The sequence below is a fragment of the Azolla caroliniana genome, unplaced genomic scaffold (genome assembly GCF_043228905.1).
Source record: "Azolla caroliniana isolate FFs.n. ecotype wild unplaced genomic scaffold, voAzoCaro1.0.p SCAF_1, whole genome shotgun sequence".
Classification (NCBI taxonomy): domain Eukaryota; kingdom Viridiplantae; phylum Streptophyta; class Polypodiopsida; order Salviniales; family Salviniaceae; genus Azolla; species Azolla caroliniana.
In genome coordinates, this window is record NW_028230436.1 from 30,614,730 (window position 1) to 30,638,368 (window position 23,639).

Genomic DNA, 23,639 nt, shown 5'->3' on the forward strand with positions numbered 1-23,639 from the left:
ATGATATACCAAGAGCTACTATCACTGGACTCATATAGGGATTGGGATGCCTCAAAAGCTCGACGGGATATCCTATCTTGTGGTTGACTATGTATCCTATGAATAAAAACTACGAATCGGAAGAGTGCTTCTACTAACATCGGGGGCATATTGAACTTTGCTCTAATAATGTCACGTGGTACTATCGATTTGCTTTGGAGTTGACGTGATAATATCATCACCAAAGGTCTCTCTAATTGCGTCCACATGAAGGACGATAGACCTGAAACCCATACTACTGATGCATACATGAATGAAGGGGTCACTAATGAGTCGAAGAGCCATCCCTTATTCCGTGGCTCTTGAAAGCATGCTTGGTGGCATTGTCTCTGTAAGAGTGAGAAGATATACATATGATCCAACTACCTCAACTGGTTTATGAGAGAGGAGTAGGTGACACTTACTCCTAACTCGAGACGATGTGTGAAAGATAAGGGCTTTAATTTTCATTAGATTCACTACCAATCCTCGTTGTGTGCAAAAGAGATCACACTTTTTCATTAGAGGGAGGGATATAAGTAACTTTTGCAAATGGAGCGATACGAGTGATCGCACTACGTTTGAAGTGAAGTGTGGGACAAGGGGCCACTCATAAACTATGTATAGGCACTCTCTCTGCGCTTGACTTTGGATGATACCCACTGATCTGATATGGGAGAGAGGCTGGCCCATTTGTAAACATAGGTATGTAGATGGATGGATGGATAGCTCCTACACTCTGGACGCGGACATAGTGTTGGATGGATATATTGATAGCTCCGGAAATTGAATTCACGAAGAAATGAAGGAATGTAGCTTTCTGGAAAATCAGACACACACACACACACACACACACACACACACAAGAAAATGTAGTCGATCGATATTTTTACATGCACAGTGCTGAATCGCTCTGATTTTTGAATGACAGCGTGTTCCAGTATTTTTTTATATTGTTTAGCAGATTTTAACACAGAGAGACTGAGACAGCGAGTGAGTTAAGAGTGCGATGGCGGGAAGAGAGCTTCATCTCTAGGGTTTTTGCGAACAGTTCGTCGCGTAAGTCTTATTTTTTTTCCTCTTTTCGTTCCTCCTCTCTTCCTCTTCTGCTGCCTGAACCTTAAATATCATTACAAAGGGGAAAATAGTTTTGGCGAGCGTACTGATATCGTCTATTTTCATATGCTCCTTCTCTTTCTCCTCATTGAAGCGATGGTGAAATTCAGTTTTTTTCTGCTCTCGTAGAGAGAAACATGAATGTAGAACAAAATGACTTCAAAATGTCTCAGATATGGAGATACCCCATGTTTTCCCATCTTTCACTGGTAGTAAAAGTATTGTATTTTTCATATTTCCTGAAGAAACTATTTATCTGGCAAGTATTCTGCTCACATGGATGTTTAATCCTCTCGTAGAGAGAAACATGAATGTAGAACAAAATGACTTCAAAATGTCTCAGATATGGAGATACCCCATGTTTTCCCATCTTTCACTGGTAGTAAAAGTATTGTATTTTTCATATTTCCTGAAGAAACTATTTATCTGGCAAGTATTCTGCTCACATGGATGTTTAATCTATACGTCGACAGTTTCCTTCTCTTCTTCTGAGTGCTGGGATGTCGAAAGTTTGCGTTTTTTCATTTATCAGATAAAATCGTGAATATTTCAAGCATAATGCTTCTTAACACTTTTATCATATTTTCGTCTATGCAGAAGCTTCTGCACTCCCTCTCTCAGCGATGAAGTATGTCGTCTTTTATCAGGAAATAATTGTCGATCTCGAAAGCATGTCACATCCTCAGGCTTCTGTTTCTCAGTGATGACGAAATTATTTATTTAATGAATTCCGAGGAGAAGCTATAATATCACAGCATTTTGTTTGCTCACATTTCCCTTTATGACGGGGGAAATTCATGTTTTCTCATATTTTCAAGAAAAACATTAATCTGGCAAGTGTATTGCATACTACATCCTCATCCCCCTTTCATCTAATCAGGTGCCTCTGATTCTCTCTCGGAGATGGTGGAAGTCCATATATTTTAATCTCTCAGAAAGAAACGTTAATCTGTTCAAATTCTTCTCCATAGAGAAGTTACCGGCGATGAAGAACGTTCATGATTATTAAAAACTCAGGAGGAAGTGTAGTCTTGATGCATTATGCTTGTAGTCTTCTATCTCTCAGTGACGGTGTAAGTCTGTGATTTTTTATCTCAGATCAGGAAAGAAGTGTTGATATGGCAAGCATATTGTTTCCCCCGTCTTCTCCATGCAGCAAGTTTAGTGTCTCTCAGAATCCATTGGTTTCTTCAGATTCGATGGCCAGAAGCATTAGACCAAGTATTTCTTCATTCATCATTATCTTCTTGGTTGCATCTCTGACTACTGTTTCGATGCTTGGTTTGATATCCAGGTAAGGACAATTCCTTAATGAAATCTTGGGAAGGTTTGTTTTCTACTTTCAATATATATTTAAGCATTAGATAGAATGTTAGTGTGAAAGGATCTGTCAAACTATGTTTGAGAATAGTTTCTATCAATCTATTTCATTGCCTTTACAAGTAACAGTTGAATGTTGATTATATGAAGCTATTCCATTGACATCACTACATAAACCCTTTTGATTCTCGAACTATCAATTAATAACTTTTCTGAATCATTAAGAAGCTTTGCTACTTAGTTCTGATTTCTGACTCCTTTCTGGAACCTCAGGAACCTTCCTTTCTTAGTTTTGATATCTAGATTAGAATATTTGTGTCATAAAGTTTTGTGTCGTAGTTATGATGCCAGGTAAGATTTTAAATCCTTTCAGGAACCTCTGGAACCTCTGGAACCTCTGGAACATCTGTTTCTTAGTTTTAATAGCTAACTCTGGAGTATTTTTTTGTTTGGTATTTGAATGAGAACTTTTTATCCTTGTTGTGTAGAGAGGAGGCATCTGTAAAGCAGTTGGAAGAATTTGGTGTTGTAAGCAACTTATCTTGTAAGCTTCACCATCTCTTTGCTTTAGTCAAGTGTTTCCATTGACTGTTGATAGGATGAACCAAATACCAAGTAGGAAGTGTTTTTTCCATTTATTGTTCATAGCTGAATCTCTTTTCTATAGTGCAAGTTAGATGTTTTGTTTGCATTGACTTTTAATACGGAAATTTTCCTAAAAAATCTCAAGCTAGTAGTACTACTGGCATAGATCCCTTGTAGGAAAATAGTAATAGTAAAATGCAACGCTACACAAAATAATTTTTACTGATACTGTTATAGATGTGTGTGTGGGTGTGCACATTGTTTCCACCATTGATGTCAATAGTATCTTATGATTAGAATCTGAATAACTATGTCTGAAAAAAAATACAGTTCTTATTGTCAGAGGCTTGGAAGCAGTATTAGCAATCGTCTTGGTGGCGGCTTTATCTGCCTTTTGTAAATCCTTGACTTTCCTAGCAGCAATAGATTCTGCAAAGAAGAAGACTGTAGAGAAGGAAACTAAGACTATGAAGAAAATTGAACCAGATTCCCCAGTAAATAGGCAATATGTTACAGAACCAAGGGAAGGAACTAAGCAACGTCCACCTCAAACATGGTCCTCTGCAAGTCCAGCAAAAACACCTCAAGCAAGTTTATTGGTTCCTGTCCATCCTTCAATATCTACAAAATCTACACGTGCTCAAGGAACTACATGGTCAGGCATTGATTGGTCTGAATCCAAAAAGGTTTCTCCTGCAGCAATTACTTCATCATCAGGTCTGGTATCTCCTTCATTTGTAAGTCTCAGTCAACCTCCGACATCACCTGTTGATAGTCGGTCGAAACCATGGACTAAAAGTGCTTCCCCTCTATTAAAAGAAGATATATCTAGTGAAGAGAAATTAGAAGAGTTTTTAGCAGATGTGGAAGGTAAGATGTTAGAATCATCATCTGTGAAGACACCGGCTAGTATCAGTCTTATGACACCGCCACCTACTCTAAGAGGAGTGAGTACCATTTCCACGCCAACATCAGGTCAAGCATTATCTAGCACAACTAAAAATACTCCTGTTCGAACAATGAGAATATCACCGAGTCCTCAGAAATTTGGTCCTTCACCACGGAAAGGAGAAGGTGAGCTTCCACCACCTATGTCTATGGAACAAGCAACAGAATCCTTTCAAAGGCTTGGTGTTTATCCACAAATTGAGCAATGGAGAGATAAAATCAGACAGTGGTTTTCAAAGGATTTACTCAATCCTCTTGTCTCTAAGATAGATGGTAGCCATATACAGGTTATGCAGGCGGCAGCTAAGCTTGGGTTATCTATTAATGTCAGCCGAATTGGAGGAACTACAGCGGACAATGTAGGGTCATCACAAACTACCGATCCTCTACCACGGGAATGGGCTTGTACTTTCTCCCCTGATGAAGATGCTCTACTCCACCAGTTACGAGCATATGTTGTTCAAATTCGTGATGCATCGCCGAGTAAGATTTCCATAAGTCCATTACATGTATGTTGTTCATACATGACATTGGTAATTTTGATTATTTCCATGGTGATGATTGTGTTTAATAATTCTCTATGAGTCCCCAACCATAATGTTTTAGTGATTGATATAATAACAAATTTGGACCATTTTCATGTTCTTAGATTGTTGTTACAATCTGAATTCAATATTCGTCAATATTTAATATTTACATATTGTTGCCATAACAAATACGATGTTGAATTTTTAGCTCCACAGCCTACTACATTTGGACTCCAACAACAACCTCAAGTACGGTTTGTTAATCCTGCAATACAAGAATGCCTTGATGCAGTGAATGAACATCAACGCTTGAAAGCTCTTATGAAAGGGGAATGGGCAAAAGGTTTATTGCCACAGAGCAGTGTTCGAGCTGACTATACAGTCCAAAGGATCAGAGGTCTGATTTCTGAGATTGCCTTCTCTTTATGGAAGAACACTTTTTGAGAGCTGGGTTTTTCTTGTATATTTTACTTGCATTTTATAACTAAGACATAGGAATTAAAATACTGTTTCTTTAAATGGTGTTTGGTTTGGTCTTCCAAGAACATGTGCACAATAGGCGTGTACTTTAAAGAAGCAGGGTCTTTTTGTTTTATGGATTATCACATTTAGAGAAATATTGGTCTAAAAGACATTTAGAGTCTTAGGGGAAGCTGTTAAAGGATCATATCTGACTAGTTTTTAATAGGATCTAGAACCGAAGGTACCAAACCTACCTAAATTCTGGTTATGTGTATAATAAACAAGTTAAAGCAGAAAGCTCGTAATGGTTGCCTTAGCATGAGTTTTCTTATAATTCATGGTCTGAAGATATGTAGAGATTGACAAAGTAAAGATACTGAAAGTGTTAAATCACTGGAAGGTTTGTGGCATGATTTGGAAGTATTTACAAAAATAACGCACATGCAAACGGAGATCTGGATTTAACTTTTGTAATTGGCAATTTTGGTACAGAACTTGCAGAAGGTACGTGTGTGAAGAAGTACGAATATATGGCTACCGGTGAACTATATGACAAGATTGCCAAGAAGTGGACATTAGAATTACCAACAGATTCTCATTTATTAATTTATCTCTTTTGTGCATTGTTGGAACATCCGAACTGGATGCTTCACATCGATGCAACAACACAGCCAAGCATACAATCAAATAACCCATTTTTTGTTGCTAATCTTCCTAACAAAGAGAGGTGTCCAGAAAAGTATGTGGCTGTTCTATCATCAGTGCCATCGTTTCTACATTCTGGTGCTTGCATATTGGCTGTGGGGAAACAAAATCCCCCAATATTTGCACTCTATTGGGATAAGAAGCTACAATTTTCACTCCAGGTATGCTATGTAGATTTTGCTAAGTTTTAGATTCATGAAATAGCTACATCTTCTAGGAAATGGTTTATTTGGTGATCTTGGCTGGTGGTCTTTTTTTATTATCTTATTGATGAGCTATTTTCCGAAAGTGGCTTATTCTTTCTGTAAAACCCTCACTTTGCCTATTGTTTAAAATTTTATTTATTTATTTCCTGAAATGCCCCCAAACTTTCGTTACTTTCCCAATACCCTTGGCTCTTATCAATCTAAGATGAGATAAAAGGGAATGAATTGACTATATAATTGCTCATATAATTGAGAAGTGGATGATGAATTGGCCTTATAATGGAGGAAAATAACGCATATAATTAATTGCACTTTTGTGAAAATAATGAAGAGTCAGGTGCGTTTAGGAAATAAAAAAAATTCAGGGGTGATGCGCAGTATGATACTCATCATACGATGGGTGCTAATTAGGCCCTTTAAAAAAGCTATTTTTTTTATTCTGATTTTCTTGGCCAAAAATCCTAAAACCCTCCTCTATTCTCAGCTTGATTTGGTGGTAATGTTTCAGGGGCGAACTGCATTGTGGGATGCAGCACTGCTATTGTGTTATAGGATTAAAACAGCTCATGGTGGGGTAGTGCAAGGAATCAACCTGGGTTCTTCAGCTTTAAATCTCTTATCTGTTTTTGAGATGCCAGAGGGGGATGATTCTGAATGCTGAAGGTTCATCATTATTTGATACAGACAATAATGTATAGCTCTACTGGCTTAATCTAGAAGATACTCTCAGTCAGCTTAATTTTTAAAATCTAACATCCCATAGTTCCATAGGTTTGTGTGTTAGGATACCGCTTCACATGTAGCTTTGTGAAAACATTGAAATGGAAAAGGATGCTAGCAATGAGTTTTGTATAAAGAGAGAACTTCCCTTTCTGAAAAACAAAGTTGATGTGCAGGATGATAAAGAACTTTGTCTGATTGATTAGAATTTGGATGTGTTTGTTTTTGTGGTCATGTATATTTTTAGTGTATCTAGGTGCCTAACTCCATGTCACAGCTTATGATTTGTTTCTGATCATAACATGAAGATGTTAGATTATAGCATATCCAAGTTTAAATGCATTTAGCATATCCATTTTGTACATGCATTGCTGTCGTCATACTTGTATTTTCTTCTCTTCCTCCTATAAGTAACAATTTATGTCAGAACACCCTTTGTATTAAAAACTTTAAATGGTATTTGAGGTTTTTGTACATAGTGCAATATTGCTTTCTCAGATTTTAAACATGTATCGGATTTTATTTGTAATGTTTTGGCAGATAAGCAATATTGCCCTCTCAGATTTTAACATGCATAAGAGCTGTTTGTAATCCTCACTGATGTCATTTTTTATATTCTTGTTTGCAGTTGACTTTCGTGAGACTTTTTTAAGTTTCAGGTATATGAAATTGTTACAATCTGGTCCAACTGTACTTTAGCTCAACCTAAGGAATTATACACAATACGTGCTAGCCCAACAAATTAGGTTAATTGATAAGTGTATTCCTTATCTATCAAGAGTTGCAAATGGACAACAAATTCGTATGTGTTAGCTTACATGGATGGCTAAGCTAATGTCCATATCAATAGCAGAGACCGCTAGAATTATAAACACCTTAAAGATGGCATAAATGTTATTGTTATATAAAATCCTGGTGTTTATTACATGTGACAAATCCAACATTAGAAAGGATACCAACTCTAGACATGACTAAAATCAAAAATTTTGAATCTTTTCTCATATCCTTTTTTGCTGCATGTATGCTTTGTCTTGTATGATGCCATTCAATAATCACATTCTTCTGCATCAAATGTGAATCTTCCAATCCATTTCTGTGATTGTGATTCAAGACATGTACAATATTATCAAATGATCCACCCCTAAACCCTACATACAACAGTTTTCTTTCATTTGTAGAATATTTTTTTATAAGTACATGCATAAGTTTCATTTTGCAATATGAAACTTTATCACTATTGTGGGATGACTTGATGTTCAGTACATGTATCAAGTTCATTGTGCAATATAAAGCTTTCTTATCAGACAGATGTTCATTCGTAACCTTGCATACACTTCAGTTGTCGCACATACCCTTGGAATCTAATGAGCATTGTGGTTATATTTGGACTGACACACATGTCTGAACTTTCTGGGCGGCTTTCATCTTCGACTGTGATTCATTAACTCATGGGCACCAAAAAATACTTTCAATCCCACCCCTCGTACTGCTTCTTCTATGCAGGGGAATTCCTTCTCTTTTCCTGTATTTCATAGAAATCTGTAGATATATCTGCATCAGCATATATATGAGACATTAGAATATGGCCATATGAAACATTCGGATCCAGCTGTGCTATATTCTCTAAGCATTCTTTTCCAAGGGCTGGATTTCCATATAACTTACATGAAGTGAGTAACGCTGTCCATCCAACAATATCAGATTGAATAGGCATTGACTGAATTATCCGCTCTGCTTCACTTAGTTTCCCAGATCGGCCAAGTAAATCAATCATACAGTTGAAATTTTCTATATTCGTTGGTAGAGCATTATCTTCAGCTGACATTAAATAATTTTGAGCTCTATTGATGTTACCACCTTGACTACATGCTGAAAGGAAGCCAAGGAAGCCCGTGGTTGATAAGCCTTGTCTTTCTGTATTCTCAATGCAATCTCTTGCCTCTTTAAACTTGCCATTGTGCGCATATCCTGTGATGAGGGCACCCCATGCCACTACATCTTGATGTGACATACCATCAAACACAAGACGCGCTTCTTCAACATTCCCACACTTGGCATACATGTCAATAAGGCTACTAGCAACTATCACATCTGAGTCAAGCCCACATTTCTTTATTTGGTCATGAATCATCTTGCCGTGATTGAATGCTCCAATACTGCTGCAAGCCTTAAGTATGCACAAGAAAACAACCCTATCCGGCTTTATTCCGTCTTGGAGCATTTTCTTGAAAAGTTCAAAAGCATGATGATGTTGCTCATGCTGAACATAACCTGTGATTATAGCACTCCAAGATACTACATCCTGCTGAGGCAAACTATTGAATATTCTTTCAGCTGCATCCATGTCTCCACACTTGCTATACATGTCTATAAGGGTGCTTCCTAGCAATGTGTCTAATGCGATTCCATCTTCTATTATCTCTTCATGTATCATCCTACCCTTAACTATATCATCGGTGCTTCCACATGCTTTTAACATAGACACAAAAGTGCCTTGGTCAGGCCTTACTTTCTCCTTCCGCATTTTGTCGAAAAGGTCAATTGCAAGAAAACCATAACCTCCCTGTACATACCCAGCAATCATAGCACCCCATGAAACCGTGGTGCGAATAGCCAATAGATCAAAAACCCTACGCGCTTCCCCCAGCAAGCCACACTTTGCATACATGTCAACAAGGGTGTTAGCGATAGTCACATCTGATTCAAATCCACTTCTCACAATTTGCTCATGTAAGACCTTGCCCTGTTGTGAATCCCTTACATCAGTACAAGCCTTTAGAACACATATATAGATGATTTTATTTGGGGTAATTCCCTTACTTTGAACCTTTGCAAAAAGTTGAAGGGCAAGAAAACCTTGTCCATGTTGGACATATGCAGTGATGAGGCCACCATATGATACATGGTTAGGATTAGGCAAATTGTCAAATACTTTGCAAGCGGCCTCTAAGCTCCCACATTTTGCATACATGTTGATGAGAGCATTTGCAGTGATTAGATCACACTCAAACTGCTCTCTCATGATTTGATTATGTATGGCCATACCCTCCATGAAAGCACCAATGACAGAACAAGCTTTGAGAGCACAAAGAAATGTGATATTTGTGGGCTTAACACCATCACGTTGCATTTCTTCAAATAGATTAAGTGCATCAAGACCATTCTTATGTTGGGCATATCCATAGATCATGGCACCCCAGACGGCAGCATCTCTTTTTGATGCCTTATTGAGCAAGTTTCTTCCATCATCCAAATTACCACACCTCGCATACATATCAATGAGAGCGCATCTCAAGAAAGGGTCGGAATCTATTGAGTACCTCACAATATCATCATGTACTAGCCTACCAAATCTCATAGAATCATCACCAAGTGCACTACATGCTTTAATAATACTTGGAAAAAGCGATGCATTTAGCATTACATTCTGGTTCCGAGCTTTCTGATACATCTCGAGAACACAACAATTTTCCCCATGTGTGGCGTATGCATGGATGATGGCATGCCATGTATATATCGAAGGTTCTGAGAGTTGGCAAAACACGAGACTAGATTCAAACAAACTTCCACACGAAGAATACAAACATATGAGAGAATCCGCATCTAGTGGTAGAGAATTCAAACTATTATTGAATATCATGAGGCAATGAGCAAGTCTTCCTGATACCATATCTTTCTTCTTCGCCCAGACTTGAAGCAAACGGTGAGAGAAGGCCATGGAAGAGCCTTAGCACAAAAGCTCATCTGGAAATAGAGCAGGGGTTTGCATATCATAAAAAGCCCCCACGAGGAGAGAAGATAATGAATGTGGTGATGGTGGGTCATTCTGATGAGCTCAGCCTGCTCTGCATAACAGTAAGCATGGACCATTCTCGTTAAGAATCCAAGAAGAAGAAGATGAAGCCATTGAGAGGAAACCATGAAAGACAGTTTTTGAACTTTTAAGGTATAAGGTTCAGCATAATACCAATATTGCCCCTATATATTGTTCAAAGCTCAAAACTTCAAACAAATGTAGTCATTGCCCATCCACTCAAATGAGATCAAATCAGATTGGATTATGGAATTACAAATTCAAACTTCAATGAGATCGTGATATATCACAAAACTTAGATTTACAGACCATTGTCACCGGAGTGCATTGGTAAGAAGGCTAACAATAAAATCAATGTATGTACTTTCCCATTTATTATTGACAATGTCTAAGGGATGTAAAAGTTCCACGAACATTAGCGACATTTAGTCACATAGTTATAACTTATGTACATCAATACGGAGCTTAGGACAATAGAAATGAGTATATATGAGAAGGACTCACGAGTTTGTGATGTATTATAGGGTACATCGTGGCTCTTAAAAAAGAATTCTCTTTTTTACCTCAAACGACAAATTTGGAACACAAACCTTTCCATTATGGTATTGTAGACCATTAGCAATGTGGAAGGATCCCTTTGAGGGTGTGGAGATGTCCATTCCATTTTCTGTCGTTATTTTGCAATTTCCTCTTGAAAGTACCATCCCACCCTTTCTAGATAGGAGAAAAATCTATATCTAGGCATTTAATCTTCAGGGACAAAGATAAACATCCTCAACAAGTATTATCTTTTAAAATAGTAAATCAATATAGACCGACCAGGAATGTTGGTTACGACAATATGATGCATGCCTTGTATGTGCAATGCCTAATAATGGCTTCAAAAGCATGACTTGGCTTATTACACATTATTGATGAAAGCTCATTAGTACAATCCAAGTAGGGCATATTCATTGCTTCATTCATTAGATAGGTAAAGGAAGCAAGAGAAAACATGTTTGAACTTTCAATATGCAAGAGGGGACCAACAAATACGTAGAGCTTTAAGCATGCTTTTGTCCTTAAATATTCCTCAAAATGGATCGGGAACTCCACCATGCTGACGACATCTTTATGGTATGACAAAGTTTGGTCAGGACACAATGCTAATAGATGTCACTCCAACGGTGCTAATACATTCAACCCTTTCCCTCATACAATCTCATATCCTTGCTTGTGAGCTATGGAAGCCGGGTACATTGTAGGGCCTAATAAATCATCATACATTACGATAGCCATCGGAAAAAAATTCCAACACAGATTTATAGTCTCTGAGTTGTATGGAAAAACTCTCCGAGAGATCGTGACAACGATGGTGTCTCCTTTGGCCTTGGATAAAATGTGTGTAACTGAGGAACACCCTCCCTAGCGAAGGTCCACCATACCCATAAGATTCTCTCCCCTCGCCTGGTTATATACATACATATATACAACTTTACAAGTTAGTTAGGAACGAGCTTGCACACCTGCGTCTAGAGAAAGACGACCCCTGCTGCTTGTTTGTGTCGGGCTTGTGTCTGTGGTCTTCTAATTATTACCCAAAACGTAGTGATACCTGACGCAATACAGAGTGTGTCCCCGTCTCATCCATCATCATATATGTTCTTCATGGGCACTGGAAAAGGACTAGCAGAAGCAGAAACAGAGAATGAACAGGTTAGAGGTGGTTGATTCTTTCCAAGTTTCAGACCTCTGTCATGCCCTCCACCAATGCATTAAATACAAAGATTTGGCTCGTGCTAGAATAGTGCATTCCATCATAATCCGAGATAATCTCGACAAAAACGATATTTTAGGAGGCCTCCTGGTGCGGCTTTTCAGCCTTTGTCAAAGCTTGATCGATGTTAACTTTGCATTTTGCAAAATCCTAAAGCCGAATTTGCTCACATGGCATGCCATCATTTGTGCATATGAAAGCCTTGGAGAATGTCAGCAAGTTGTTGATTTGTATGGAAAGCTCCAAGAGGAGGACATTTTACCAGATAAGCTCATTTTTGTATCTATTGTGAAGGCATGTGGTGGTATTTGTGATAAAACACAAGGTTTTCTTGTACATGATAAAATTGTAAAGTTAGGGCTAGATTTAGATGTTGCAATAGGGACCACACTTGTACGTATGTATTGTAAGTGGGATTACTTGAGCACAGGACGTGAAGTTTTCAGTAACTTGAGAAACCGAAATGTTGTCACTTGGGGGGCTATAATTGACGGTTATGCTCAACATGGTCATGCTCTTGCTGCTCTTGACCTTTTTTGTGAAATGCATAGAGAGGGTATAGAGCCAAACAAGGTGATTTTTCTTAGTGTTTTGAAAGCCTGTAGTAGCTTTGGCAACTTATTGCAAGGTCAATGCTTACATTGTTGGATTCTTAGAAGTGGGCTAGAAATTGATGTTTGTGTAGAAAATGCACTGATATATATGTATGCTAAACATGGCAATGTCAAGGAGGCTGAATATTTGTTTCTTAAGTCGAAGAAGCTGGATGTCGTGTCATATGGAACGATGATATTGGGATATGTGCAACATGGACACAATCGTTATGCGCTGAGACTCTTTGCAAAGATGCAAAATGAGGGCACAATATCAAATAGATATATTTTCTCGTGCACCTTGAAAGCATGTGGGAACATGAAATCTCTAGAACAAGGAAGACTACTACATGGTGAAATAACCAAGTATGGTTTTGAATCGTGTGTGGCTGTTGGTAGTGCTCTTGTTGACATGTATATCAAGTGTGAGTGTTTGAGTGAAGCAATCGAAACCTTTGAAACTTTGCCAAGTCGAAATGATGTGTCGTGGAGTGTGATGATTTTAGGGTGCGCCCAACATGGTCGTGGTCTCCTATGTTTTGATTTCTTTGATAGAATGGTAAAGGATGATGTTATGGCAACTAGTGTTACCATTTTGGGCATCCTAAAAGCATGTGTAACCCTTGGATCTTTGGAACATGGTAGGTTGATACATGCTCAAGTGCTTGAAAGTGGGTTCGAACAAAATATACCAATTGGAAGCGCACTCGTTGATATGTATGCTAAATGTCAAAGCATCGAGGATGCAAGGAAATCATTTAATTTATTGCCAGAGAAAAATATTGTGTTATGGTGTGCAATGATGTGGGGTTATGTTGATCAGGGACAAGGGCCTGCCTCGCTTGACCTATTGGAAAAAATGCCTGAAGAAAACTTAAAACCCAATGATGTCACTTTCTTATGTGCTTTGAAAGCATGTGAATCCTGTGGATCTATTGTTCCTGTAAGATTGGTACATGAACTGATAGTGAAAAGCGGATTTGAATTAGATACTGTAATAGGTAGTGCTGCCATTGACATGTATACAATCTATGGGAGTTTAAGTGACTCCCGGAAAGTATTTGATATGCTGCAGACTCGAGATGTAGTTGCATGGAGTGCCATGATCACGGCATATTCTCAGCATGGTGATAGCAGTTCAGCCATAGAGCTCTTCAAGCAAATGCAAGTGCAAGGGTTAAAGCTAGACAAAATGATGGTTTCTGCTGTCATAAAGGCATATGCATTACTAGGAGATTTGGTACAAGGTATGCTGATACATCATGAGTCTGTTCATGATGGGTTTGATCTTGACTGTATTGTAAGAAATACACTTGTTGATATGTATGCTAAATGTGGAAGTGTTCGAGATGCAGAGCAATTGTTCATTGGTGGATTGTCTACTTGTGATATTGTATCATGGGGTGTTATGATAGAAGCATATGCACAATGTGGTGATTGTCTAAATGCAGTTCAATTATTTGAAAAAATGCAACTGCATGGCATAGAGCCAAATGCGTCTATATTTGTATCAGTTCTGAAAGCTTGTAGTAGCAGTATCCAACAAGGTATGCAAATACATGAACGAGTTATTAGATGTGGCTTTCATACAGATAAGACTGTATGTAATGCTCTTATAGATATGTATATTAAGTGTGGAAATGTGGAGCAAGCTTACAAACTATTCAACAATGTGAAAGAACCGGATGTCATATCTTGGGGTACAATGATTGTCGGCTTTGCTCAGCATGGATTGTCTTTCTCTGCACTTCATTTGTATGAAAATATGGTTGAGCAGGGCATTAAAGCAAGTGACATTATATTGCCATGCATTTTAAAAGCATGTGGAATGGTTGGAGCTGCAGGGCAAGGTATGCATATACATGATTATGTGATCAGGTCACAACTTGAGGATGACATGGCAATTGGAAGTGCCCTTCTGGGAATGTATGCTAAATTTGGAAGGTTATTTGAGGCTCGGAAAGTTCTCGATAATTTGCCTAATAGAGATGTAAAATCATGGAATGCAATGCTTTCTGGATACATGGAACATGATGAGTGCATATTGGCAAAGAAATGCTTAGAAGGGATGCAACAAGATGGGTTGCAATCACAGAGTGTTACTCACACTAGCATTCTTGCAGCATGTTCACACATAGGAAATGTGAAAGAAGGGTGTGAATACTTTCTAGCTATGAGCAAAGAGCAATTTTTTACTCCGAGTTTAGAGCATGTAAATTGCATGATTAATCTTCTTGCCAATGCTGGTTATTTGTATGAGGCAGAACAATTGCTTTGTACAATGCCAGTCTCAACAAGCATTATTGGGTGGACATCACTACTCAATGCTTGCAAAATGTATGGCAGTAAGAGTTTAGGAACGCAATGCTTTGTGCAAGCGGCAGTGCATGATCCATGCATGGGTTCTAGTTACGTGATTATGTATGATATAAATTCTCATGTGCATGCCATTAATGTATATTAGGTGGCACCATTACAATACATATCACCTTGGTGCTGAAGACAAAGACACTACTATATTCTGTTAAAGGTCAGTGAAGTGATTTTGGGTGCTTTCCTTGTAAATCATAGGTAGGGAGTCCACACCCCCAGACCTGCCAGTGGCTACGACAAATGGCAATAGACCCCCCCATCTCTCCCACAAATAAAAAGGGAAACAAAATAGCTAAGGTAAGAATGCATTTCACTATGATATTTGTGGTTCTCCTTGAGTAAACAAGATGGAGAATACATGTTTTAAATAGGTTCTTGAGTTGTGAAGATGAAGAATAACCAAAATTTATAAAAGGTTTTTCTCATATCACATTGACAAAAGTATAACAAATGGAAAAAGGATATGCTCATACCTTTTTTCCTTTGGTCAATCAGATATATTCTAAACACTAAAAATGTTAGATTCAAAAAAATGAAGTCTCTCAGCAAGAATGAAGGAGGCATTTGCTGTCTGTAGCAGAATGTTATGTTTTACAGATCAGACCAAATGTAAGAGACATTTCTGGCATTAGTATTGCGGGAAGGATCACGCTCTAATGCCAGAGATACTGACATTTCTCTCAACCAAAAGGATGCTAAAGTTTCTGACATTCCTGACCAATGTATTAGTCCTGGAAATTTTGGCAGTCCACCAAATTGTTGGGTTCCATCATTGTGGTTTTTTTCTCATATGCAATTTCACAATTGACAAGTTCTTATGTACAAGTTCACAAATGACAATTCTTTGATGCATATACTCTAATTTGCGTAAAAATGAGCTATTGCATAGTTCAATTAATAAAGTAGTAGAACCCTAATACGAAAAACTAGTATAAAAAGAATCTTCTTGTAGGTAAATGACTAATGATTTATATCATGATTCACTACCCTCATCCAACTCCTTGACCATGTAGTTGTCTTGGTTATTCTTCCATGTCTGTCTTGTCTCATAATGCTCAGCAAAGAAATGTTTGCTCCCTATAGAAAAACAAGAAATAACATTACAACATATAATGTTTTTAACATAAAACGTATACTAGAAAACTAAATACTCAATGACGCTCATTCTTGGTGTGAATTGGCACTCTGACGCTTGAATGAAACTAGAATTTCCAAAATGAAAATCTTGAGATCCTTTATATGCCTTGAAGAAAATTTAAGAAAAGAATTATATATAAAATTGAAAACATTGTCAATTAGAATAATAACAAAACAAGTCTTGAAAGATGTGCGGTCACCATTCCTGATTGTGAAGTTTGTTGGCGTTGCATTTACATATGACTCCCCCCTTTTGTAACATAGTAATAGGTAGGATTGGTTTGGAATCAATGTTTGAATGAATTTAAAAAAAGTTTTAAATTTGGAACAGGTTCAATAATTTTTATCTATACATAAGTTAAAGGCTAAAGCCAAGAAGCATACAAGATAACCAAATATATGCTTCTTGATGGGGGTTCTAACGAGAGGATTGATTAGACAACCATCTAGGAGGAGGGGCCCCCATCTCTTTGAGAGCTCACTCACCTCAACAACAATGATATCTACTTCTCAGTGATGCAAGTCCACAATGTGCAAGAGAAGAAGGCACGAGAAAGAAAGATATATCAATGCCTTCTAAGACCAAAATTGGCCCATGAGACAATTGGTTTACAACAAAAATGGGGTATTTACCCATTCATCGAGAGGAAAAGTTAGAATCTAAAACATTTTGTGGCGACAACAATGTGAAAAGGGAGGGCTACTTGCTTACATAGAGATACTCAAGAGCTGTTGGGAGAGTAAGGAAATGTTATTTCCGGAACGTGTCATTGTTTGGTGTTTCATATACATTAACGTATACGGATACATATACATTAACGTATACATATACATTAACATATACGTATACGTATACGTATACATATATGTACATATACATATATTATATAAGGAAATGGGAGGCCTACTTTTGAAACTTGACCTAAGAAAGAAAATCAGTTGCGGGAAACCAAGGAGCACAAACACAAAACCAAACCAAAAAAAAAAGACCTCGACTCAAAACCCGAGCTCTTCTTCTTCATTTTCTTCTTCTTCGGCTGCTGCTGCTGATTCCAGATCCTTCGTGCACCGGGACAACGTAATTTCTGATCCAGTCTAGTTTATCGTTCTTCTGCCTGAAAATTCTAGTTCGAGATATTATCTCTGCAGATATGGCCTCCATGCTGGTAAGTCTCAAGACCCCCCCCCAACCCAAATTCTTTTCTTCATCTTCTTCTTTCATTTTCTCATTTCTTCCGATATCCGTGCATCAAGTGCTGCATCCTATCCTTTGTTAACCCTAGATTGCAACGAGTTCTTGTTCTGTACACTTGACCTCTAAGAACTCTCATTCATAGAACTTTCGCTTTCCTTGCGTTTTGCCTTTCTTTTGATGCCTCATGCAGCAAATTCAGTTGTTTTACTGAAGGATGTATCTTGATACTTTTTCTGAACATCTTGTCTTGCTTTTGCTTTTCTTCTGGTTGAAGAAATGAATTGGCGCATTGTGTTTGCTTCTTGCTTCTTGCAACAATCTCAGATAATTTTCCTTAACCAGCGATCTGATACAGTTTTTTGTTTGCTTTTTGCTTTTGATTTGATTTCGAATTATGTTTTCCAGATGTAGTTGAACTTGATAAAGTTTTCCTTTCGCCATTTTGTTTTTTATAGTTTCTTGCTTCAAATTTAGATCTTCTAGCCGAAGGAGGGAAAATTGATACATGTTCCTAGTCTTTTGCCTCAGTCGTCTCTCTGAACGAGGTAACTTTAGTATTTTGCTTCTTGTGGCAACCTCAGAGTCTTTCACTGGAAGCAGAAAGTTGACTCATTTTGCCAGCTATTTGCTTCTTTTTTAAATGTTTTTCTGTTTCTCTTGGAGCAACATCTGATGATTTTGCTAAAGAAGGAACTTTCATATTTTTTCCAACCTTTTGCTTCTTACTTCTTGCAGAAACCTCAGATAAGTTTGTTGAATGTCAGAAGTTGACACACTTCCCTAGCTTTTTACTTCTTCCTTAAAGAGAATTCATATAATTTTGCTGAATGATAGACCTCAGATCATTTTCCTAAGAAAACAGCTCATACATTATCCATTTTCCTAAGAAAATGACCCTCAGATCATTTTTCTTTTTTGCTTCTTGCATCAATCTCAAATATTCTGGTGAGCAAAACAGATTCTCATCATTTTGTTTTTGTTTTATTTTTTATATGGAGGAACTCATAAACTCATGCATTAGCCTGCCATTTTCCTTCTTTCCTTCTGTATTTTAGTTATTGCAGATGTCTCCAATCATTTTGTCCCCACATACTGTCGTAACTGGACTTTAGCTTTTGTTTTCTTGTGTCTCATCTGGCAATCTCACATCATTTTGTTAAATGTTATTTTTCCTGACTTTTCGTTTCTTTTTTTTTGGTTCTTGCAGCAACCTCAGATAATTTTGCTGAAGGAAGGAACTGATACATCCCAAGGAAAGGCTCAATTGATTAGCAACATCAATGCATGCACTGCGGTGGTGGATACTGTTCGTACAACTCTTGGTCCTCGTGGTATGGACAAACTCATTCATGATGAGAAATCAACAACCATCTCTAATGATGGTGCTACTATAATGAAGCTCCTCGACATCATTCATCCTGCAGCTAAAATCCTTGTTGATATTGCTAAATCCCAGGATTCAGAGGTATTCTCCTTGTTCAAATGCATAGACTGGGATATGTATAGTATTGGTATTTATCAATTTGTCACATAATTCAAGTGCTTTGAGAGTGCGTTCCCTGGAAGTGTTGTGTTTATGATAATTTAAGGCTTGCAACACAGATTAAAGTTAAAATAATCACGTGGTTTGAAAAGTGACATGCCAATTAAGAATGTTATGGATTGCATTATGTTAGATTGCCTTACCATAGGTGTAGTGTCTTAGGTAGATGTCAGGACCAAAGATCAGGTATTTTACTGTGCACTGTTTTGTGCTGTTGGATTATGGAAGCTTTTGAAGTAATCTGGTCAATTATTTTCTTCTTCTTCTTCTGAGAATCAATCATACCTTCCAAAAATGATCTCTGATTCTCTTTATAGGAATATTGATACAATGCTTTAAGATGTCTGTTCAGCAGTAATGTCAAAATTGTGTTCTTATTCAGAGCCAAAAACAATTCATCTGTTCACCTTGCAGGTAGGGGATGGCACTACTACAGTTGTGCTCTTGGCAGGTGAATTTTTGAAAGAAGCTAAGCCATTTATTGAGGAAGGTGTTCATTCACAAAATCTCATCAGGAGTTTCCGAACAGCAGCTAATCTGGTTTGTATATCAGTCATATGTTGATTTTTGATAGTGCATCATGTGTCTATAACGTTTGTTTATGCACATGACTTTACATCACTGCAGGCACTTGCCAAGATAAAAGAGCTTGCTGTTAGCATTGAAAGGAAGAGCCTAGATGAGAAAAAATCCCTATTAGAGAAATGTGCAGCTACTACACTCTCTTCAAAATTGATTGGGGGAGAAAAGGAGTTCTTTGCAAAGATGGTAGTTGATGCAGTTACTTCTCTTGGGGAAGATGATCGCTTGAACATGATTGGAATAAAGAAGGTACATGTTTAACTGTTCATTCATATGTCTTTTTGGAGCATCTGCTTGCGTATACTAAATTAGTGGGCACTTAATAAAATAGTTATCTTAGAATAAAAAAGTTGTAAATGAATATCATTGTGCTCTGGTATTCTTTATCTTTTCTTTCTTGATCACCTGCTTGTGTATGCCAAAAAATGGACATTTATAATTTACTTACAGATATTTTATCTTAGAATGAATTCATTGATGAGTTTATTTTCCCTTTTCAGGTTCCAGGAGGAACTATGCGTGACTCTTTCTTGGTGAAAGGTGTTGCATTCAAAAAAACATTTTCTTATGCTGGCTTTGAACAACAGAGAAAGAAATTTTCAAACCCAAAGATCCTGCTATTAAATGTAGAACTGGAGCTAAAGTCAGAGAAGGAAAATGCAGAAATCAGGTAACTTTGCTGTATTTAAACATTTAACTTAGATTGCTAATTGCTTTCCTTTCACTCTGGGGATTTTATTTACTTAATTAATCCTGTATTGAATTGAACGATTAGAATGCTATATCTGATGTAAAATGCTTGCATGTATTCACACTGGGCACAATCGGAGTTCTTTGTCTCTTCAGTGATTTATATAATTGTCCTGATTATTCCATTGTGGATTAGGTATATATTGGCAGAATTTGTAGGGTAGGAAAAACAGATTAATGTATGTGATATATCAATTGTTATGAGGCCCCATCGTACCCCTTTTGCTTATAGCATTATGCCCAAAAACACTACAGCTCTTTAGAATTTTCTAGTATTATTAAGGGTCTGTATAAAATTATAAAGTATGGGTTTTTTTTTTCTAAATGTGTACTGGTGATACTCTTCCAGATTATCAGATCCTCTACAATATCAATCTATTGTAGATGCTGAGTGGAATATAATTTATGACAAGCTGGACAAGTGTGTTAAGAGTGGAGCAAAGATTGTTTTATCTAGGCTTGCAATCGGAGATTTAGGCACCCAGGTACGTTAGAATTCTCTTTTATATGCATTTGAAACAGAGAAATCATTTGCTGTGATCATTAGCTTCCTAACAGACTTTATTGGTCACTGTATATATTGTATCTGCATGATTTTGTGGTTTTGTTTCTAAGGCACAGTAGATGTAATGATGCAAAATGATTTGGTGTCACATTGCAGCGGAAGTGTTTCAATTTCAACTTTCATGATATACCATTGATGATATTGCTAATGCAGGTCTATTTAGAAAGCTTATGCTGATAATTGGTTTAATCGGTTGAAGAATTAACAGAAACTTCTACATTCGGATTGTTAATTTGGGTCTGTGAATCAGTGACATAAAGCTATGTAGATATATTGCAGGCTTGGGAGGATTTGCTTGCATAATATCAATAGTTATTTTATGCATTTGAGTTGCATGAAGAATGTCCTTGTGAAAATGTATCATTTGATTGTTATATCCAACTGAATTCTTAAGATTAAGTATAATATTTACTTAGTGAATTCTAAAACTCTTAACCATTTACAATCGCAGTTGTTCCCTTTACTGAATGGTTGGATTTTTTGTATTTGGTAAATGTTGTCCAACGGAAATTCCTGGACATATTATGGCCATTCAGTTTTAGTCTAGGTTTGGTAAAACTAAGTAGCTCATTTAAAAACAATCCCAATTTGTAGTAGTTAAATAGCTCACTGTTTTAGATAACATGAATCCGGTTTTTCAGTATTTTGCAGATCGAGATGTATTCTGTGCTGGACGTGTCCCTGAAGAAGATCTTCAAAGAGTAGCCAGTGCAACTGGAGCCTCAGTGCAAACAAGTGTTAACAACATCGTTCCTGAGGTGAGGCCCGTGAAGATTTTAGCTGACAGCAAGAAATGTCAACTGCCATATTGATGTGCTTTTTGTATGCGTGTACATATAGGTTCTTGGTCAATGTGAAGTTTTTGAGGAGAGGCAGGTCGGAAACGAACGATTTAATATCTTTAGTGGTTGCCCATCTGGTGAGACAGCTACAATTGTTCTACGTGGTGGAGCAGATCAGGTGAGGGGGGTCATGGCAAATATGGGTTATTTGCAATTTTATAATTGATAATAAAGTGATGATACGTCGTGTCAGTTCATTGAAGAGGCAGAGCGGAGCCTGCATGATGCCATCATGATTGTTAGAAGAGCAATGAAGAACTCTTCTGTTGTAGCTGGTGGTGGAGCTATTGATGTATGATTCTCCTTTGACACTTAAACAATATGCCCATAAGTAATGAAGTTCGATATACGAATGACCTCTTCTATTTCAGATGGAACTCAGCAGGTATTTGAGACAACATGCAAGAACAGTTGCTGGGAAATCTCAGCTTTTTATCAACTCCTATGCAAAGGCTTTGGAGGTGATTCCTCGTCAGCTTTGTGACAATGCTGGATTTGATGCCACTGATGTGTTGAACAAGTTGAGGCAAAAACATGCGATGCCTTCAGGTATAAAAACTATTTCATGAGCTCCTTTGGATAGTGTTAGGCTATCTTTGAAGATGCTTCTTTTGGTCTAAATGCAGCGCGTTATCGTTGTTTTAGGAGAAGGTGCTGTCTTTGGGGTGGATATAAATACTGGGGGCATCATTGACACATTCAGCAACTTTGTATGGGAACCTTCTGTTGTCAAGGTGAGATTAAAGCTTAAATTTCTTGATGAAGTTGTCAAGGTGAATTAAAACTTGAAATTTGAGTTGTCAAAGTGATTTAAAACTTCACTTTCCCGTTTAAGTTGACAACATAATTTCAAACTTGAATTGAAGTTGTAAAGAGGTTTGAAACCTAAATTTGTTGTCAATATAGATTGAAACTTGAATTTGGAGCTGTCAAAGTGAGTTGAAACTTGATATTATCTTGCTGGAGAGCATGAAAATTGATTTCTAACTCCATTTTGCAGCTAAATGCTATTAATGCAGCAACTGAAGCTGCTTGCTTAATTCTCAGCGTCGATGAGACAATACGGAACCCAAAAGTGAGTCCTTATTGTTTTTAAACTTAAAATTTTTCTCTGATGTGTAAAATGAGGAATCTGAATCAACTTTGCTTGTCTTTACATATCAAAATATAGGCTGAGAGTGCTCAAGGACAAAATGCTGCTAATGCAATGGCTGGGAGAGGTGGTGGTGGATTCAGGGGAAGAGGGCGTGGTATGCGAAGAAGATAGATGAAAATTTTAATGCATCATTAACCAGAATATAGCTCAGCACATGTGAACACCTGTATTTTTTTGGTTTATGTGATGATGGTGATAGCATGTGGTATAACTTAAAAGCTTCAGTTCTGGGGCCAATTCGCTCAACCAATTTTCTCTTAGGGTTGACGTTGGTATAACATTGAGGTGATTATATTACTTGGTTAAATTTGATTGATTGGATATGTTTTTATTAATCTACAACATCTGATTTTCTTGGCTACAATTGTCTACATAATCCCCTGGGTGCATTTATTTCTTTGATTTTGCACTTAATGGAATTTCCAGAGATTTAACCGTCTTTTGGTTTGTACATGTTAATATGTTTTTATTAATTAGTCACTAACTTCGTTAATTCATTTTCAAGCATTAATGCATATGAAATCATGGATTCAGTAACTATGCCTGCAAATAATCAGGCCGATATTAAATATGAATGTGAAAGGGATTACTGAGTCTAATTATAATAAACGGATTATTTATTTATTTATAGGTTGACCTTATAGAAATGAGTGATTTCCAATGGTGTGGAAATGTTATTTAAAAAACACCAGCTTCAAATGATATATGATTTTTTCTCATTTTGAA

The 23,639-nt window shown here is 37.3% G+C and overlaps 4 protein-coding genes across 5 annotated transcripts in view; 3 read left to right on the top strand and 1 right to left on the bottom strand.

The window, feature by feature from the left end:
* LOC147869647 (T-complex protein 1 subunit eta-like) overlaps positions 1 to 23,248 on the top strand; it is an 82,464-nt gene extending 59,216 nt beyond the window's left edge. Inside the window, exons 2-14 of the mRNA XM_087331792.1 lie at positions 17,430 to 17,446; positions 18,683 to 18,940; positions 19,433 to 19,558; positions 19,646 to 19,849; positions 20,101 to 20,270; positions 20,700 to 20,835; positions 21,557 to 21,673; positions 21,756 to 21,875; positions 21,951 to 22,049; positions 22,129 to 22,306; positions 22,403 to 22,491; positions 22,758 to 22,832; positions 22,929 to 23,248. Of these exons, the coding sequence (XP_087187918.1) occupies positions 17,432 to 17,446; positions 18,683 to 18,940; positions 19,433 to 19,558; positions 19,646 to 19,849; positions 20,101 to 20,270; positions 20,700 to 20,835; positions 21,557 to 21,673; positions 21,756 to 21,875; positions 21,951 to 22,049; positions 22,129 to 22,306; positions 22,403 to 22,491; positions 22,758 to 22,832; positions 22,929 to 23,024 (1,683 nt within the window). The 5' untranslated portion in view covers positions 17,430 to 17,431 and the 3' untranslated portion in view covers positions 23,025 to 23,248. The remainder of the gene's footprint in view (positions 1 to 17,429; positions 17,447 to 18,682; positions 18,941 to 19,432; positions 19,559 to 19,645; positions 19,850 to 20,100; positions 20,271 to 20,699; positions 20,836 to 21,556; positions 21,674 to 21,755; positions 21,876 to 21,950; positions 22,050 to 22,128; positions 22,307 to 22,402; positions 22,492 to 22,757; positions 22,833 to 22,928) is intronic.
* On the top strand, positions 970 to 7,101 carry LOC147869653 (cytochrome B561, amino-terminal protein). 2 transcript variants are annotated; one of them, XM_087331757.1, is made up of 8 exons: positions 970 to 1,077; positions 1,732 to 2,428; positions 2,943 to 2,998; positions 3,370 to 4,470; positions 4,723 to 4,911; positions 5,469 to 5,842; positions 6,396 to 6,594; positions 6,685 to 7,101. In XM_087331757.1, exons 2-7 carry the CDS (start codon positions 2,253 to 2,255, stop codon positions 6,546 to 6,548), a joined length of 2,049 nt encoding a protein of 682 aa, XP_087187883.1. In that variant the 5' UTR covers positions 970 to 1,077; positions 1,732 to 2,252; the 3' UTR covers positions 6,549 to 6,594; positions 6,685 to 7,101. The 2 variants fall into 2 exon arrangements, with proteins under 2 accessions (XP_087187883.1, XP_087187874.1); XM_087331748.1 differs by lacking the exon at positions 6,685 to 7,101 and having other exon boundaries at positions 6,396 to 6,626.
* LOC147869654 (pentatricopeptide repeat-containing protein At3g02330, mitochondrial-like) lies at positions 7,769 to 10,566 on the bottom strand. The gene has a single exon (XM_087331769.1). The coding sequence runs from the start codon at positions 10,323 to 10,325 to the stop codon at positions 8,103 to 8,105; it is 2,223 nt and encodes a 740-aa protein (XP_087187895.1). The 5' UTR covers positions 10,326 to 10,566; the 3' UTR covers positions 7,769 to 8,102.
* On the top strand, positions 12,069 to 15,234 carry LOC147869655 (pentatricopeptide repeat-containing protein At5g27110-like). Its single transcript, XM_087326452.1, has 2 exons — positions 12,069 to 12,116; positions 12,394 to 15,234. The coding sequence occupies exons 1-2, from the start codon at positions 12,069 to 12,071 to the stop codon at positions 15,232 to 15,234; spliced, it is 2,889 nt and encodes a 962-aa protein (XP_087182578.1).
* Positions 23,249 to 23,639: the final 391 nt, after the last annotated feature.

Bases quoted from the DNA above. Each gene is read 5' to 3' on its own strand.
- LOC147869654 (XM_087331769.1), bottom strand. From the start codon at position 10,325: ATGGCCTTCTCTCACCGTTTGCTTCAAGTCTGGGCGAAGAAGAAAGAT.
- LOC147869655 (XM_087326452.1), top strand. From the start codon at position 12,069: ATGGGCACTGGAAAAGGACTAGCAGAAGCAGAAACAGAGAATGAACAG. The intron at 12,117-12,393 runs GTTAGAGGTGGT...GGAGAATGTCAG, and splicing joins CAGAAACAGAGAATGAACAG to CAAGTTGTTGATTTGTATGG.
- LOC147869653 (XM_087331757.1), top strand. From the start codon at position 2,253: ATGGCAAGCATATTGTTTCCCCCGTCTTCTCCATGCAGCAAGTTTAGT. The intron at 2,999-3,369 runs GTAAGCTTCACC...AAAAAAATACAG, and splicing joins TGTTGTAAGCAACTTATCTT to TTCTTATTGTCAGAGGCTTG. The intron at 5,843-6,395 runs GTATGCTATGTA...GTAATGTTTCAG, and splicing joins AGCTACAATTTTCACTCCAG to GGGCGAACTGCATTGTGGGA.